This window comes from Apaloderma vittatum, unplaced genomic scaffold, assembly GCF_000703405.1.
Source record: "Apaloderma vittatum isolate BGI_N311 unplaced genomic scaffold, ASM70340v1 scaffold19184, whole genome shotgun sequence".
NCBI lineage: Eukaryota > Metazoa > Chordata > Aves > Trogoniformes > Trogonidae > Apaloderma > Apaloderma vittatum.
Window position 1 is genome coordinate 1 of NW_009713443.1, and position 19269 is coordinate 19269.

General features: G+C 41.3%; 1 protein-coding gene across 1 annotated transcript in view; it reads right to left on the bottom strand.

Moving 5' to 3' along the window:
• Positions 1–15807: 15807 nt before the first annotated feature.
• The window catches only part of WDR75 (WD repeat domain 75), a gene marked incomplete at its 5' end in the record, with an annotated part of 16017 nt that continues 12555 nt past the window's right edge, over positions 15808–19269 (bottom strand). Inside the window, 4 exons of the mRNA XM_009868399.1 lie at positions 15808–16015; positions 17603–17694; positions 17775–17918; positions 19016–19075. Of these exons, the coding sequence (XP_009866701.1) occupies positions 15808–16015; positions 17603–17694; positions 17775–17918; positions 19016–19075 (504 nt within the window). The remainder of the gene's footprint in view (positions 16016–17602; positions 17695–17774; positions 17919–19015; positions 19076–19269) is intronic.

Genomic DNA, 19269 nt, shown 5'->3' on the forward strand with positions numbered 1-19269 from the left:
CCTGAATTGTTCTAGGATTCTATGATTCTCATACAAGAAATGATAGGGAGCAATCCCTAGAATGATATGAGGTTTATGAAACTATTGGCACTCCAACTCAGATAATTCTTTTGCCTGTAAAAGTGCTCATTATTGGTTCCGCTTCCCGAGTTAAACAGAAGCCAGGGAAACTACGCAGTTTTAGTTGAGAGACTACAAGTGAAAAATATGTGTAGAAGAAGTTTTGCAAACCAGCCTAGGTTCTATTGACTGGCTGAGATGTAGCAGTGGACACAAAGAAATGACATGCAATAAGCAACACGCTAAAAGCAGCTCTTGTATTTTGAGAATAGATGGTTGTTCATCACCTGTTGCAGAAAAGCAACAAAAAAATTGGTCAGATTTTGGACAAATTAAAGAGGGACGCAGGGTACAGTGAAACATTCCTATGCATGTTAAAAAGATGTAGATATGAGGTATAAAACACCATCTACAGTAGTTTGTGCTTAGTATAATACAATGAACTTCATCTCAGCCATGAAAAGGATGGGATGATCTCTAAGGTCCCTTCCAACCTAAGCCATTCTGTGATGAAATACACTCTGCCTTTTAATACAAGGATCTGTCGGCTCCAGAAAATTCACGTGGCACCCCTTAGCCTAACAAGTGATCCTGAGGTATCTGCTGAGATTTCTGTACTTAGAAAGAAAAAGTCATGTTTCTCAGGGCAGATATAGCAAATACAATCCTGCTGATACTTGTAATTGGGCAGTTTCATTTCCCTGAAGCTCTTCTCTATCCTCTGCCCTTGGAAAAACAGAAATGCAATTAGGAAGTCAAATTGCTGTCTATTGGTTATCTATGGAAAGTTGGCACATTGCTCACATGATCTTTATTTTTGCCTTGAAAAGAGCTAATGTACTCTTTCACCTTTCATATGGCCTGGAATGAACCCCTAGCTCCTGCTTACACTAGAGAAGTTACTTGTTTTGTTTTTTTTCTAGCACCACCTAGATTTTTTTTTTTAAAGGACAAGCTTAGAACAGAACATTATAAATATATGTGTAATATTAGTTTCAAGTGATTTCAGGTGCTAGGATAAGAAGGGATTCTCAAAAGACATTTTGATTAAAAAGTGCTTTTGTAGCACTGGTATTATGGGACAAAAGCCGCCGCATCAATACAGACACTTGCCAGAAATGCAGGGATAACAGGCAGCAGCTGTGACGTGGCTGGGTATAGCTAGGAGGCACTGAGCAGGAGGATGCTGCAATGATGTTTAGATGCTTTGAGAGGTGGACAATGAAAACTTAAGTAGAACAGGGTAAAATTAAGTAAGGGATGTAAAAGCATGGAGTCTGTGTGCCTAGAAAGCTGTAAGAATACATTTTCTTACATGTCAGCTCCTAAAGGTAGGCAGTCGAGTGTTGTTTCTCCCTGAATGTTATTTTTTCATTCAATTTATTTACTACGGCATCAGAAATGCAAATTTTTGTTGGTGAAGTCCTGAAAATACTTGGGTCTCTACAAACTGGGAGGGTGGGTTCCTCAGCTAAGTTTTGCTGGTTCACTCTGGCTAAGAACTGTGTGTTCAAGGGAAAACAGGTTATCAGAGAATCATAGAATAGAATATTATATTATTATTTACAGGGGCCTGTAGTGATAAGACAAGGGGCAATAACTTGAAACTGCAAGAGGGTAGATTTAGATTAGGCATAAGGAAGAAATTCGTCACCTCGAGAGTGGTGAAGCCCTGGCACAGGTTGCCCAGGGAGGGTGTGGATGCCCCATCCCTGGAAGTGTCCCAGGCCAGGTTGGACGGGGCTTGGAGCCACCTGGGCTGGTGGCAGAGAGGTGTCCCTGCCCACAGCAGGGAGGTGGAACGAGATGATCTTCAAGGTCTCTTACAACCTGAACCAGTCTGCGATTCTGTGATATCGGTTATATCAGCTTTTGCTATTTAGCACCAAACCCATAACATCTGGTGCATCCTCATGTAAGCACACATGGACTATCAAACGCCATGAAAAAAAAAACCAACAAAAAAAACAAAAAAGAGATTTCAGAAGGGAAGTTTCTTCCAAAAGGAAACCTTAGCTGTAAATAGTCTATTTTAATAGATCAAACCCTGGGTTCAGTGCATTCTGATTCTAGCAATAAGCATGCTCCGAGATTTGCCCCTGGGAGCAGCCCCATTCATTGTGCTCACAACATGTGAAAATATACAAGAGCTCCTACTTCTGAGGTTTCACATCCTTTCACAACGTAATCAGAAGAGCCAGGACTAGATGTCTGAGCCATGATAGGAGCTCTATGGAATCATACGTTTCCCAGGGAAATCATTTGTGACTTCCCGCTCTTTACCACCGCACATCTTCAAAGCCCCAAAGCAGCCTGTGTTTTGAGCAGGACGATTATTTGCTTTACATCAAAGTTGTAGGTAGTTCTTAACCCAGACCAGGTTTCAAAGGAGGAAAAGTGATGCAGATCTGTATAACGCGTGGGTGGTGATGTGTTTTCCGCCTTGCGTGCGCTTTCTATTGATAGATCTGGGTATACTTTGCAAACATTAAGAATTCAGCTGCTCACCAGAAAGAAAATGTGCTTTGCTGTTTCCGAATAAGGCCCACTGCTAATTATTGCCAATTCCTTCTACTTTTGCCAGGAGCTATAAAAGCAGTCATCTCCACAATTACCTGCTGTGTAATTGTAGTAGTATGGTCTGCTATAACTTCAAATATTTCACTTTGAAGTAACTGGATGGTCTAAAATAGTATAATTTTGCCTTTCAGGATCATACCTTTGTTGCTGCTTGTCTTGTTCCTATGGGTGAGAGTTTAAAAAAAAAAAATACAGGCCTGTTGTCTTACACTTAAATTGCTGCTGAACAGGTTGTTTAACATCATGCTCATAGTACTTCGGGAAAAAAATGAATTAAAACCAGAAATAGGATTACACGTACTATAAAAATCTACATGTTCTGCATATTGTACCGTAAGAGTCTATGGCTATAGACAACCATTAAGTATAGGCAGCCTTCCGTGATAACCCCGGGTTTGTGATCCAAATATTACACAGTTTATTTCATCCTCCACATAAGAGTCCGGTAGTAAACTGGCAGTAAAATTACTACCGTTGTGCTCACTGCCTCCTGGAATAGGAGATCTGTGATCACTTGGTGTGACTGTGCCCAGCACTTGCCACCGCCGTGATGTGACCGTCCTCCACAGCGGGATTCTTCATTGTGTCGGAGAAAAGCGCTGGGTGTGCAGATCATTTTTTGCAGAAAGCATGTTGGGAACATCTCGCTTTTGAAATTCACACTCGGTCTAGAAGTCGCGTGAAGTGAGCGTGCTCTGTGTTTCCTGAAAGGCTAAAATGGCTTCGATTTTGTAATTAAAAAAAAGAGATGCACCTGGACTTGATGATCTCAGAGGTCTGGAACAATTCCGTAACTGTGCATGAAGAACTTTGGCTCTGGGCTGTGTGACTTCGATGGGCAAAGACTTCTCGCAGAACTGGGAAACCTCAGCCCCAAACGTCCATCTTGGGCAGCATCCCAGTCAGGAGTAATATTTGTATCTCTTCTTAGTGTCTAACTGCTTGTTACGCAGTGCTGTTAATGTTTCGAGTTTATATTTTTGCTTTAAACCTCCATGTTTTCTTTTTCTACTCACAGCAAGATATGCTTCTTTCCAGGCCAGCCCAAGAGAGGAGACTTAGGAAGGGAAATAAAAAGGAAGTGTCTCAGGAGTTCCTTTTAGACGTTGTGCTTTCTTCTTATCTCTTCTGCTGCCTTCAGACTGCCTTGTTTGTGCAGACTGCCAGACTCACTGGAGTCAAATCCAAGGGGAATCACACGAACTCCATTAACCCCGACGCAGAGTCCGATTCTCCCACGTGTCAAACTCCTTAGAGGCTCTGTCTGTCTGAGGGCCGATTTGCACAGGAAGGGTCAGAAAAAGCTTGAAAATTAAAATTATTCCTAGCTTCCAGAGCTTAGTGGAAGTCGTCACTGCCTTTTTCTCCTTCAGCAGGCGACAGGGTGAATTGGCATGTTCTGCTTTTTTTTTTTTTTTTTACCCCCTTTTTTCTCCTCTCTTATGTATTTTCAGTCAGGATGGTTATGTAGGGCAGGAGAGCTGCTTCCATGGCCGGCCGTACGAAATCTCTTTTGCCTCATGAAGGAAGTCAGCTCTCAGGAACTAGAGGAAGGAAATACTTTTCCTGTTTCATACTACCCCCAAAGACTAAAGCTACTTCTGTGATCAATCTAACCAAGCTGGAGTTTGTCAGTGTGTAAGGAGATGTGCATGTTGCTAATCTCTGAATGTCCTTCCTCTTTGACACTCAAACACGGTATAAAATCCTTGGTAAAAGGCATAAATTTTAATAGGAAAAATGGTGTATTTTTCCTTTAGTCATATAGTTGGCCACAGACCACAAATGGAAAATAGAAGCATTCAGTGAGAGGCGTGCTTCCTGCTGTCTCCATCTTGGATATTTTATAGTTCTTTTCTAAACTCAGGTTTTATCTGCAATAAAAGTTGTGCTTTGAGACAGCCTAAAAGATGCTTCAGCACAACGAGGCCACAGAGCACGAGGTATGCTTTGTGGGAAGTAAATCATTAGGATTGGTTTTGTCTCGTTTTGGCCCTTTCTCTGGCCCTGGAGGTCTTTGTGGGAATATATTCCAGTGAAACTAGAAAAACAGTTCGCTTCCTTTACCCTCTGAGCGGTTTGTTCTCTGGCAGAGTACTTAGATGGTGCATGAAAACTTAAAGGAAAAGCTGAAAAAGCGTGTTAAGAACTGGGCACGCCGAGAGCGCTAAAATGAAGACGGCGCATTACTCAAGAGCTGTTCTGTTTTTTTGTGGGGAGCCAAACTGCCCTTTCTCTGCACATCTGTGAGGACTGCTAAGCAGGAAAGATCTCCTTCTGTCAGCAATCCAAGCCGCAGCATCTTTGCCATGTCAGCTTTCTCACCGGTTTAGGTACCGGTAGCGGGGAGAGAAGTGCCGTGACTTGTGACTGGTTCAATGTCCAGATGTTTCTGAAGGAACAGCGACGGACTAAGAATGACCTTAAATCGTATGATATTCTGGAGGCTGGGATTAAGGCAAACTTTGGCATTGTTTTCAGCTTTGATTTACTAAAAGTATTTCATGTGAAAGAATAGGAAGTTAGAAACGATATGTGAGGAATTACAAAATCTCCAAGCAGACTCTAAACTGCTTTGGAGTACTGTCCACCGCGATATTATTGCTGCCCCGTGAGATCAGCATTCTTGGGAGCACAGACAGTTGTGGATCTTGCTTTTAGCTTTGATCTTCGGGATCTACCAGGCCTCAAAGCTGTCTAATTTCACGTGGTGATTCTGGCACAGTTTTTATCTTTTCTGAGTCTGTGACAGTTTATGCAGAAGTGAAAGTGATGGAAAAAGTATCTGTTGAAACCTCACCAGTGTACCTGGAGGCATTACTGTATTCTTGAATACAGGTGCCTCCGACTGGATGTGCAGTAAGAGGCCTTTATCACCCAGTGTAAGATACCTCTTTCATTACACATTTCCCTAATCTTTTGCATAAATACAGAATAATCCTTTTTCAGGTGGTCACTGACAGCAACAGGAACTTCAACGCTTCATCCAGCTGTGATTTTGTGAAGCATAATATTGTTAGAGCTATTACTTAGAATCATTTTATATCTACAGCTTTGGTACGTAACTAAGCAAATCCTCCCTCGTCATCATGAGGAATCCTCTAATAATGTAAAAATAGTAATAAATTGGACTAAAAGCTATCAGCTTACCATGGATCTGCAAGCATGCCAACAGAGTGTGTAAATATTAATTGGGCACTTAACAGCTTATCAAATAATCGGACTCTTAGCACTGCTCTGCAGCATGCCGCATGTTTATGACACAGAGGCAAGAGGTACTGCCACGCTGGGAGCTGATAAAGTGACTGTGCTTGCCAGGGGGAGGGTGACGGGTGCCCTCGACCCCTCCCAACCCAACCAGCAGCAGCTTGGTCGAGGCTCCAAAGGAGGCGAAGGCTGGAGCCAGGCCAGTACCCCTCTATTCAATGGTTTCTTTTTATAATATTTGATGCCTGAGCCTCTGCTTTTGGAATCCCAGGGTTTGAACTTCAGAGCAAACTACTACCAGATGTCTGGATGGAAAGAGCCTCTTTAGCATCAAGGTTTGAGATTCCTCACCTGAGACTGAAAGAAGCTTCCTTACCCTGGGTGGAGAGACCCCTTATTCGCACCCGGTGGAAATCCACGTGGTCAATTCCATTAGCCATAAACCTCTGACCAAATCTGGGACTGTGTCTGAATCTAGCTGCACCTGGAAAAGGAGTTTAGAAAGGAAAAGGGGTCCATTCTGACCCTCACCTTTTTTGCACGTTTCTGAGGTCTGGGTAAATAGTTCTAAATTGATTCTAACTCGGTTTTTCTTTGTCTGTTTCTTCCACGTAGTAATAGAGTGAATCTTGCCATCGAACTCTGTTAATTCATATTAAAATCACTTCTATTAATACCTTTGACAGTGATTCTGTAAGTGGTCTAAAACACTCTTCTGTGACACCACCTTTCTTAAAAGGCTGTAGGTCTAAGAGCTTTTCAGCAGTAGGACGCACAAAACCAGTTTCTCAGCAGGATCCTTCACTTTTCTAGGAGAGAAGCCTCAAACTGTGGGGTAAGGCTGATGGTTTCCAAAATGATCCCAAGAAACCAGCCTTTGGTCAGGCCGTGACACAATGTGACACCTATCAAAGAGGTTGTTTTGGTGGTGGTTTTTTTTCTCCGGTCTTTTTATGAACGCTCAAGTTTCACAAATTCCTTGACTGCTGAGATATTGTCTAGTGACATCTTGGCTAGCTGCCCTGATGATGCAGAAAGTTAATACCAAATGACACGCGATCCCAGTGCCATGGAGCCAGGGTCCTCGTGCTTTTGATGGCGACCTTGCTTTTGGGGGTTGTGGACGCATGGTATTATTTCTGCGTGTGAGCCCTCTCTTACAATTCAATGGTTTGGGTTTCCTTCTGCATTTTTGGGTCCTAACTCTTAGGAATGACTGCGGTACATAAGAGCTCGTGCCGAGGGAGTGTGTAACTAGTAGGTGTGTCATTTGGATACAGTGCAGCCCAGGGACATGAGGTCATCGAGATCTTTCCTGACTCCGAGAACCGCCTGTCGATGTTATGACACCAGGATTCATTCCATATTGCCTAGAGATACAGAGGGATGCTCTAATGGAAAATGTGAAGTAGCGTCTACAGATATGCACTGTTATTGCGAAGCTGTAAATTCTTCTACGCCACGCAGCCCTATGAACTACAAAGACACAAAGTACAAACATAATTACGTGCCTGATTACCTTGAGTTGCTGTCGTACGCTACAAGCATGAACCAAGGAAGATCGTTTGTACGTTCATTCGTTGAGACTTTTGTGTAGCCAAAGGGTAGGGTCTGCCCACCTTGGCTCTGATTGACCTTGTGGGCTTCAGTGGGGGCCTTGCTTGGAATCTGAAACACGGATGTGTGCCCAAGCAGCTGAACTGCTTTCCAAGGAAGCTGGTTTTCTTGTTTGTTGTGGTTTTTTTTTTTCCCCTGGTAGATCTAGGAACTCAGGTCTTTGAGGAGATAAAGAATGTCATTAAACTTAATAGACCAGTAGCAAACGCTTAACCTTTTGGAAACCCGCTTCAACTCACGTGGTGCTGTAAAACCAGAAGCTCGTTAAGAACCGATGGGGCTTACTTCCTTGGCATGAATCCTAGAATCATAGACTGGCCTAGGCTGGAAGGGACCTCAGAGATCATCTAGTCCAACCTCCCTGTCATGGGCAGGGACGCCTCTCAACTAGATCAGGATACTCAAGGCTCTGTCCAACCTGGCCTTGAACACCTCCAGGGAGGGGGCAGCCACAACATCTCTGGGCAATTTATTCCAGAGTCTTGCCACCCTCGTACTGAAGAATTTCTTCTTAAGATCTAATCTAAATCCATTCTCCTTCAACTTAAACCCATTTCCCCTTGTCCTATCGCTGGACCCTCTTGTAAAAAGTCCCTCCCCAGCCTTCCTGTAGGTTCCCTTCAGGTATTGGAAGGCAGCTATTAGGTCCCCCCGAAGTCTTCTCTTCTCCAGACTGAACAATCCCAGCTCCCGCAGCCTGTCCTCGTAGCAGAGCTGCTCCAGCCCCTGGGTCATCCTTGTGGCCTCCTCTGAACATGCTCCAACAGATCCACGTCCCTCTTATGGTGGGGGCACCAAAACTGGACGCAGTATTTGAGGTGAGGTCTCACAAGAGCAGAGTAAAAGGGGAGAATTTCTGCCTCTTATTTTACCTCCATTTCCCACTTTCTGAAGAGCTCTAGTAAGTCTGTGATTTTTGCAAACATGCATGTAAGTCGTTTCTAGTACATTTGAATTGTCCCAATAAATTCATGAAACTTTATGTGCTCTAACTCCTGTGGAAGGACGGGGTCTTTTAGGCTGGAGCTTAAGTGATATTGAAGTTCTGAACAGAGAAAGACTAAGAAAGCTTTAGATCTTATTTGAACTGGTAAAAATCAAGACCCTAGGACTGCATCAGGTATTGTAGGAACAACTTGAAGTGGCTGGCAAAGGGAATAGCTTCTCTGACTAGATTTAGCGAATTAGCCGTGTCCTTCTGTCTGCTGCTGTGTGTTCCCTCCACGTCGAGCTTTATGTGTCTACAGACAAGGCTTAATTGGGAGGGGGAACTGTTTATTTAGTGCACTAAACTACCATCACCGAGAGCTAAATTTTATTAGAATTGGTTTCTTTTCATCTTTTTAAAGTAATAGTATCTGCTCCGGAGTTTTAGAAAAAATGAAAGCTAAACAAATCATAAATATTCCGTGTATATAATCTGGTTCTGATCGCCTACTGGATTTTATTTGCTAAATAGCAGTGGAACTTAGTCAGCAAAGAAGTGTTCAGTCCAGAAATGTGGTACTGATTAACGCAGTACGTGGTTTGGATGTGCCTGCTGTGTGGCTCAGGGGTTTCTGGGCATATTGGTGCATCGCAGAAGAGTTTTCTGATTTCTCTTGTCAGCGCACAGCTGGGAGTTGATATTGCTTAAGCTACAGACAAGGCAAAATACTTAGAGGAGGGAGATTCTTTGCTATGGAACAGTGCCTTGTGTTGTATTTATGGAGTGCTTAAAGGATCCTTTTACGTTACGATTTCCATAGAAGAAAGTCAGAAATAAGTGGCTCGAGTATTAAAGGAATAGAAATTAATGACAGCAATGCAATTTAAGGTAGGTGATTAGAAGTGAGAGACGGTTTCCTAGAAACTTGTTTTGGCTAAGATGTTTGGAAAAATAGACAAATTAAAAATCCAAATAGTCCTAAAAGCTGGATTTCTTCTTTCAAAATGACCAATTGGTTTGAGTGCAACCATGTACACTATGGACAGAGGTTAAGGGAACAAGTAGTTAGTAAAATCTAAGCAGGGATATCTGACATCCCAAGAATGACACTCGCCGAAGGAGATGGTCGGAAATTCTTGTCTTGTTCTATGGAATATACCACTGATACGTCAAATTCCGTTTAAGATATATTATGGATGTCTCAAATGTGTTCTTCCTATCTTTTCATTTTCTCCAGTTGAGCACTTGCGGTATTTCTCTAAACAGAATATGCTGTAGATACTCCCCTCTGCTCCCCTAGTTATTGGATGTGTCAGCAGATTCACAGGAGGTGGAGTAACGGAGGAAGCCAGAGACCCAGCTGCCACGTTGCTTCTACAATGTCTTTCCTCTCTTTTCTCCTGAAAGAGAAGTGTCACTGAACCGTGTCCTCTGGAAACTTGAGGCCCAAGGTAGATTTACTGCCCAGAAAACTTTTCAAAGTTTTTAGCTTTGAAGTTAAGTTAGAAGTTTAAAAACCAAAGTTTTTTGACTTTAACCTTTCACCTTTTATTTCTGTGCTTAGATGTACAAATGCGGTGTGCCTGCCCCTCCTCGTTTCCAGATGCTGTTGACACACATAACTGAATTAGTAGAATTCTAATAGTCTACAAATACTTGAAGGACACTCTGGACTTTCTATACTATTTTGGAGCTCACTCAATATTTCAGTCAATATTTGTTTAAATGCAAACACAACTGTTTCGAAGGTTTGGTTGGTTTCTACTCCTCTCCTGAGAGACTCACTAAGCATGCAAATGAAACGTATCAGGTTGTCAAACTTTATTTCTTCCAAGCCCATAATCTCAAACGACAAATATTCTCACAGGCCTGGGCTATAACAGCCCAACAAATTTCCTTTTGACTCTCACCCCGGGATTAGCAACCTTGCACAATGCGTCGGTTCACATTTCTTTCTTTGCAGTGCGATCTCATTAATGAATTGTCAAATGGAATTTGGAAAATGAACACAGGGTAAAAAAGAAAAAAAAAAGCTGTTTTGTACCTCTCAGATTCTACTTAGAAAATAATTAGTGTTGACTGGATCTAATAAAAAGATAAGACTTCTCAGCTTGTCATTTTAAATTGAATATTTACTATGGAATTCCTCATTCTTCTAAGTTCTTGAGAAATAATAGCACCTAAAAATTCTGAGATCATTTCTGGGGAACCCTGCTGATTTCATTCGCACTAAATTCTGTAGATCTGAGCCTACAGCTATTATGAAACTTAAATGGAAATAGCAATTAAAGTGATTATTTCAGAAAAATGTTAAGAAAATTAACTTAATCCCTATTGTTAAGTGGACAGTTTTGCTGGTCCTATGGAGAAAAAAAATTCTAACAAATGACTCATAAAAAGTTTGCTTGTGCAAAAGCAAACTGCACTTTTGAGGGCCAGGGCTTGATGGCGTGTGGAGATTAAAGCAGAAACAAACCCCAGCAGTTCCCAGGTGCTATCTCTATTTTCCTTTGGAAAGCCTTTATTTCTCTGTAAAGCTCTTCCAAAAAAAAAAAAGAAGGAAGATCCTTGTTTGTTTTCATTTTTATTCCTATGATTACAAATTGGAAGCTTATAGAGCTGATCGTTATTTCAAAACAGTTACACAAAAGGAGACTTCTAGGTTGGTTCCATGAGAGAAATGAACCTTCCTGTGATTTCTGTGTGCACCTCTCTCCCCTCCCCTTCCCTTCCAACTACCTTTGGAACCCTCTGGTCGGTTTTAACCCAGTTGGATTGAGAGGTTACGCTACAGAGAGCGAACAGAGTGGTTGGGAGAGACTCTCCTTGAGCGTCCCACTGAAGGAGATTCATATGGAAAACCAGATGTGAATGCTCCAAGGAGATGAAAAGTAGCTGCTGGAGATCACGCAGAACCCCAAGCCACAAAATTATGGGAAAACTAGCAACACTATCCTCTGCACAGAACATCTGTTTTTTCTTTTTCCTCAAGCTTTAAGGCATGTTTCTCTTTTTTTTTCTTTTTTTTCTTTTTTTTTTGTCAGTTCCCCTTTGCTGTTCCTTCTCTTGCAATCTGAGCAGGTACCCGTGAGTCTCTACAGATTCCTTCCTTCTTGAGTAACAAGGAGCTCAGCAGGCTTTAAATACATTTCTCTGCATGTGGGAATTCTGTATAACAGTTGTATTTAGTCTGAAAAACTGCTTGAGAGCTTCCGAATGTTCTTTTTTCCTGTAAACAGGCAGCTCTTCTTTACTTGCAATGTCCATATTTGACCTGGTACTCATTTCTAAGTCGAGGTCTTAAGTGTGGCTGTGTTGTCACACATGTGGTACGATCTATAGCTTGTATCTTTGCAGCGTTGGGGCAGGATCTACTGGATTGTTTTACCTCAGCTTATGTGAGTGGTTGGATTTATTCCTGAGCCGAGAAGGGCAGCAGGAAACCTCCACTACTTGTATATCTCAGCCCATCTTTAATTGTTTCCTAAGTAGTTGTACTGACAAGGCATTCTTTGGTGCCCAATTGGTTTTGGAACACTCCTCCCTGGTTGGCTGGAAAGCTGTTATTTATTGCTTCCTGGTGATTTGCACTGCTGTGCGTTCAGCGTGGTTTTCTGGCTTCATCGAAACCAGTTGGTTCAGAAGTAGTTGCTTTATTCTGCAAGTGATATTTTTCTTTCCATGTAAGCCTTAAAATCAGGTAGTGGATTGCACACCGAAAAGGAAAGATAAACTGTCGCTGTATCCTGAGTCTACTCAAAGAAGATGCAGTCCAGAAATAACATACGGTACTGACTGATGGAGCACTATGAAAATTCGCCTTTCCTTGCATATGGGATAGTTTTCAGAAATCCAGCTTTCGTTTGCACTGCGCCAAGTGAAAAAGGGCTCTTTTCAGGATGTGATATTTCAGGGTTTAAATAGTCTCTTTGTACTGAGAGTATATGCACTGCTTTTTACTTTTGTTTGTATTTTTAGTGCTTTCCCTTCTGTGATTTTGAAGGGATACGGGAAGTAGAGCCCATCTGCAGCCTCTGGCAGTTCAGTTTAAAAATAAGGCGACGGAAGTGATGCGACTTGGGATTTTATTTTATGTCTTTCATGCTGAAAAGTCATCTTTAACCCAATTTTAACGAATCCCCTGAACTTCTCGCTACATTACTTAACCTGCACAAAACCTCTCATTGCAGAAGCGCCTGACTTTGGTGGTGAAAATTCCATATTATTCAAAACTTTACAAGAGTGCCAAGTTACTTTTGCTTCATTATTTGTAAAGTAGGTGGCTAAAAATGAACGAGATGACATCTCAGATAATGTTGGAGAGTTGGTTTGTTGGCTTGTTTTCCTGGTTTGAGGGAGAAATGAAAGCTCCTTTGGTTGTTAAAGGAAATAAAATAGCCAAGCTATCTGAAGCTTTGATCGCCGTCTCAAATCTAAAAATAAAATAAACTAAGGAGCACTGCAAATAAACATGAGGGCATCAATAAATAATAGAAACTGATTACCATTTTTTTTGCCTGAGAGAATTTAAATGCTGTGCTGTTTTAAAATAACAAGGAAGTATAAAGAAAGCCAGTTTGAAAAATCGGCAAAAAAATACCGTGCTTTCCTGGGTAGTACATTCTATCTCACTCCCTCTTCTTTTGTTTCTGCTCTCGTGAAGAAATTAGACAGGTTTATGGCTGCACTGTCTGTTCTTGAAAGATAAAGCTAATTCTTAGCAACACAGCTCTATCTGTGAAGGTCAGCAGAGGACGAAGGTCATGGCTCCAGTAACGATGCTTCATTACACGTCACAAGTTTTGAGAAGCTAAGAAAAGAGGCCCCCTCCCTCGTTTAACGCCAGCATCCATTTAAAAGTATTTCCTCTGAACTGCAGGCTTTATTTGAAGTTTGTTTATTTAGCCCAGTAGTTTGGGAGAGGAGGAAGAAGGTGCAAGGGGAAACCAGGAGTTGCTGCAGCGAAGCTCAGGTCTCTCCCATCTCCCATGGGACACACGCCCCTCAGGAGTGCTCTCGGCGTGGCTGCGGCTCTCGCAGCACAAGGACAGGCTTGGTGAGAGAAAAGGGGGATTTCAGGTGCGTGACATTAAAACCTCATCTCCTGAGCACACAGAAACCTCCTGAAGGAAAGCCTTTCCTTGTCCTGGGTGGAACTTGGCTGGAGTTCTGTGAACACCTTAAACTATTTATTTATTATCTGGTTCTATTGTAAGCAAGATTATTTTTTCCCCCCTCCAGCCTAGTTCCCCACAAAGGCGAGGAGAGCTTGATTTCAGGTGCGTGACATTAAAACCTCATCTCCTGAGCACACAGAAACCTCCTGAAGGAAAGCCTTTCCTTGTCCTGGGTGGAACTTGGCTGGAGTTCTGTGAACACCTTAAACTATTTATTTATTATCTGGTTCTATTGTAAGCAAGATTATTTTTTCCCCCCTCCAGCCTAGTTCCCCACAAAGGCGAGGAGAGCTTGTGTTGGCAGAGCTGGAAGGTGGGAACGCTCCCCTCCACGGCAGCCGCTTCCATGTTCAAAGCGGTTGAGAAACCTGCAAGCTCAGAACTGCTGGTACACACATTCCCAGAGCTGGGGGGCAGCTCTTCCTTACAGCCACGGGGTAGTTAACTAAAGGGCTGTGCTGGGTGTATTATGAGCAATATTAAGTTTTTGTAAGTAATTTGGACTGTGCTTCAAACCAGGCATGGCACTCAGAACGCATCACCAAATGAGAATAAATTAGAAATAAGAACAAATTAGAACGATTTTTGACCTGTAAGCAGTTAGCCAAAAGATAGACTGGAGGAGAATTCAGATGCTTCTAGAGAAAAGCAAAACTGAAAGGTTCAAGGAGACATTTTTTTTTTGTGTAACAGCAACACAGTAGCATGCTTTCATTTTTCCTAAAGATTAGTTATCAAAGATGAACAGCAGAAAACCTTTAAAAATAAAGCATTCCAAAGCAGGCAGAGATAGGCAAGTCACAACCCTCCCTCTGAACTCTGGGTTGTTCTCATTGCAAGGCCTTCGTGAAAACATTTTCAAAAAGGTTGGTCAGAACGCACCTCCTAAACATAGCAAAACTCTAACCAGAAATGTATTTCCTGCTCACAAAAAACTACAAAGTGAGGAATCTCTCTCTCACCCCAGTACATTCCGTCTAGCCTGCAAAGGAAAACAAATTTAGTAAAGACAAAGGTTAAAAAAAAATGTAATGAGTGAATCTTTTGTGGTGAAGATTTCTAACACTGATTTACTGAGTGAGCACAGCACTAAATTTGGATCTTCAGACTCTGAATTGCATCTAAATTGGCTCTTGTTCATACCTGGTTATTTACCTGTAAAGCACTTTACTTCCACAAGAACGTGTGAAGTTTAAAAACACCACATTAGCAAATACTGAGCTTTCTTTTATACCTTTCAAGCTGCCCTTCAGTGTTGCTGACACAATATCACACTGGCAGGCTTTGATGCAGCCAGCATTGTTTAAAACAAGGCGCTTATAGATCTCCCAACTTGCACCAAGTCTGATGTGCTTTAAGAAAGAAAGACAAAAGCTTTTTGGGGAAAAAAAAAAAAAATATCTTTCCTGTACTTTGTATTTTTTTAAAACCTCTTGAGTTTTCAAAACCTGTTTTTTTGTCAGTTGCACTCTTAACACATTCTATTTGTTTTGTTGAAACTTTTAATTTAGGGAAAAAAAATCCATTGGGTCCAAGGTTTGGAAAAGGCTGTATCAGTTCCAGAGCTGTAGATAAGAGGGATGGAAATAAAAACTGCATAATATTTGGGTAGCTACGATTTTTTTTCCTTTTCAACTACGTATACCAGAAGATTATCTAAACACTTGTTATGAAAAGGGAGAAAAAATGAAAAGCAGCACGCTGGCTGTAGTTGTAACAGCATTACTGCCTTTTCCTTCTCCTCTCCCTGTAAGTTTGAGAGGTAGAAATAAAAAATACCTGAACTGTGAAAAGGAGCTTTGGAAGGAGCACCCTGGCCCTCTTTAAGCATCCACTTTTATTTCATAGGTGTTAATTCATTAATTGCAGGTAGATGGGTATAAGGCTCTATTTCTCAAAGCTTCTTGCCCCTGACAATTACATACAAAACTCCCAGGCTCCACTAACTGACTGCAAGTCGGATAACGAACTCTGTTTTGCTATTAGCCTTTTAAACACACTTGCAAGGGGGGGGAAATAAAAATCCCTCAAGTGAGATGCCTTCTAAGCTTACCAAGAATCAGTAATAAACTAGAGGTGGAACCAGCTTTTCAAAATTTCAATCCCTCCCTTCACTTTTCCTGTCTTACAGAAAAAAAGGCTGCTAAAATTTATGGCCAAAGGACGGGAAAGGTTTTTTTGAAGAATATTTAATCCACAAAGCTTCAGCTTACAGTATAAAACCCACAGTACGTCCATTTAGAAAGCCGCTATCCAACTGTAGTCCATTTTTCTTAATTTTCGTAGCTCTTTTTCCTGGGATTTAGATAGTTTACATGTTGTCTCTCCTAATAATTCAATAGGGCTTGTATCTTCTTGTTCCATTTCAGTAACGTCTCCTTCCTCATCAGAATCATCTTCTGTTTTTTCACTTTCCATTTCTACTTCATCAGCAACTTCTTCAGCACTGTAAGAGGAGGATGATTGGAAACAACCCAATTAATGAAATTAATGGGTACTTGCCCATACTGTCACAGATTACAGGTGGGAGATAGGTCATCATACGAATAACTAAGTAAACATCAGATTTCACTTATTTTTTTTCATTTCAGGCTACTTAGGAATGGCTAAACTTCTCTTGCCATCTCAATTACACACCATTTTTCAAACAGCCGTCTCTGTTTTAAAGTAAACTTAAACTATTTTTCCTTCTCCACACACATAATGACAGAAGAGGCAGAGGAGCATGTAAGAGCTGACCAGCTCACACCCCAACAGGGTTAGAAACATGGGCTGCCCTGGCAGATGAGACAATATTCAAGAAGGTCAATCTCTTTCAAATCTGAAAAAGTGTTACTAGAAAAGAAAAATGTTTTGGGCTCTTTTTTTTTTTTTTTGGTTTTATAATTTTTTTAAAGATAAGAATTTGGGTTTTGTGTTTTTTTTGTTTGTTTTTTTTTTTTTTTTAAACATAGGAGCCCAATCCTACGGCCCTTACACAAATACAGTCATACTACTCACCGGAGTCAAAGTACAAGCTCTACAAGTGCAAATATTTGCACAGGCCACTGAACTCCCAAATTCTTCAGTACTGAAACTACATGCACACTTCTATCTATCCCTTGTATTACATTTAACAGTGTTTTCTTGACTTTTGCTTGTGTCATCCATTCAGAAAGCTAGAAATACTGGCCAACGCAACATGGCAGAACTGATTATACCGCTGTCGGGGCAGAATAAGTGAGCACATGCAAGAACTACTCAAACTGGTGTGTTTTTCTGGGTAAACCATCCTCTCGCTGCTCTTTGCAAATTCAGAATGGCAGCTGATACCAATGATGTTTTCCTCTCAGGCCTGGCAGAGTTGCATTAAACACATAAAAAGACCAGATAGCACAAAAAATTGGAAGTATTTCATTGGCTTCAGTAAAAGTGACCGGATATTAATCCTAATACAAAGCTACAGTCATAACCCCTGCATTCATTTCCTAGGAGCATACCTGGGGCTCGGAGGAGCAAGCTGTGATACATTTTAAGCACTCAAACTACTCCATTAAATTGGGAGGAATGCACTGCAAGGCAGGCTTAGCTAACTATGCTCACAGTACATCTCCATGTCATGTAGCTTAATCAGGAATGAAACAGTTCATTTAGAACTCAAATTAAGGTTAGACCTAAGGACTAACTTCTTGGCATATCTAGAAACCAAACCCAAGAATTACACAGGAAGTCGTCACAGTATCAAAACGAAGTTAAGAGTCTGACATTGATCCAAAAATAACGCTAAAAAGCATTAACTGCCTGGAATAAAGTTAAACTCATCAACTCAAAAGCTGTATTTTGCGTAGGAGCACAAAACAACAGCAAAAAAGTCAACAGACTAAACAGGCAGTTGTTTTAAAAAATCTTCACACGATAAAATGTTCTCCTAACTTAGGTCAGCAGAAAAATGACAAGCGTTGGAGAACTGCTTCTACACTTTAAACAAATATGCATGTAATTGAAAAAACTCTGAATGTTCGGTAAGTAAGGAGAGTTCTTGAATTTTTCTTACCTTTTGTTCTCTTTGGAGATGAGCAATGAATTAATAAATACGGGACAGAGGAAGGAAGCAGATGGCAAAACGTGTGCTGGCGTGTGCAAAAGCTGAAAAAGATAAAACCGAAGCCTCATGAAAGCTTTTGTTTGCCGTGATTTTGTTTGGACACTTCTGTAATTACTCCTACCTCTCTGACTGCAGGGGAATCGTGCTCGTGCTTATTATGAACAACCAGTTTTCCAAGGTCTGGCTCCTCTTGTGACTGCTGATGTCTGTGCTTTCCCAACAGCAAGCTGAACGGGGTCACAGGAAGACTTTCTTCTACTGCCAGCTTGAGAAAGGGGAAAGTTTTAAGTAGAATTTTTGTGTCACGAATCCAAGTTCCAGCTCATTTTGTGTTACCAAAATTCAGAAATCAACCTGGGTGACAAAACTCTACGCTCAAATTGAACTCAACTGAGCCATATAGCAATTTGCACTCAATCTCTGTCAGGCATCCTGAGAGTCATACCCAGAGGTAGGAAAACTCTCCAAGATCTGGATTTCAGAACACCAGACCTTGCTTGGCTGAGGTACCAATTAACTTCCACATACAGAAGTCGACCACGTGCCACGTAAACTACACATGGCTTTCAGATTCCACTTCTGACTTAAAAAAAAAAAATCGTTTATACCCCAGCACCTCCTGCTGAGTGATTTAATTACATAACTGGAGGCAAAAGGTGGCAACTTCCCCTCCTGGCATTTTCCTAGATCAATGTACCTTAATCCAAATACCAGATTATTCCCCCACCCTCCACAGAAACTGGTTGCTTACAACAACATTCCCACTGGATTTTTGTATTATTACAAAGATAATTTCTACTGTTAACTATTTTATCTAACTGTTTTCTTCTGTTCAGTGGGTAGGAAAGACTTCTTCAACGTGAGTGTAAAAAAATGGGATTTTCCCAGACTACTTCTCCACAGAGGTACATACTGGAATGCAAGTTCTGAAATTCCTTCTCCCTGATAAATCACAATGGACTGACAACTGTTCATCCTCATCAGAAAACACCGTTCAGGCCACACCTGAAAGTTCCAAATGTTAAAGAAACCAAGATAAAGAAAGTGATTATTCCAGCACCGAGTGGTTTTGTTTCATCTGAGTAACCTCAATCTTTTTAGAAAAGTATCATTTTTTATTTAGGGAAAATGAGAAAAGGAGGGAGCAGCTCGTTTCAAAAACCTTTTTTAAAGGTGTTTCCGAACAGCAATTCTGCCAAAAAAATAAGCAAATACAGATTACTGCCCATTCAGCTAAGTGCCTGTGACTCCATCTAAGGATCTGGTGTGGATTTTCCTGACAGAAGGGAATCTCTGGAACTGAACACCAACAGAACCCGGAACTGCTCTGTACATCTCTGTCAGAACTTCTGTAAGAGGTACCTGTTTGCTTGACGGTGTGAGCCTTTCTTCTAGAGACTTTGCACTCAGCGTCATTAGCTCCTAAAAATACAGAATGAGGGAGCAGAATTATACTATGGGAAACTTGCTTGCCTTATTTTGCACACCTTGCCTACAGAAGCTTCCGACTGGTCTGAAAGCTTTTGCCAGTCAAGAGGAAGAGGCAAACACATCGCTTCCTCTTCAAAAGAAACTCAGAAAAAAAAAGGAAAAAAGAAAGAAACTCAAAAGAAGCA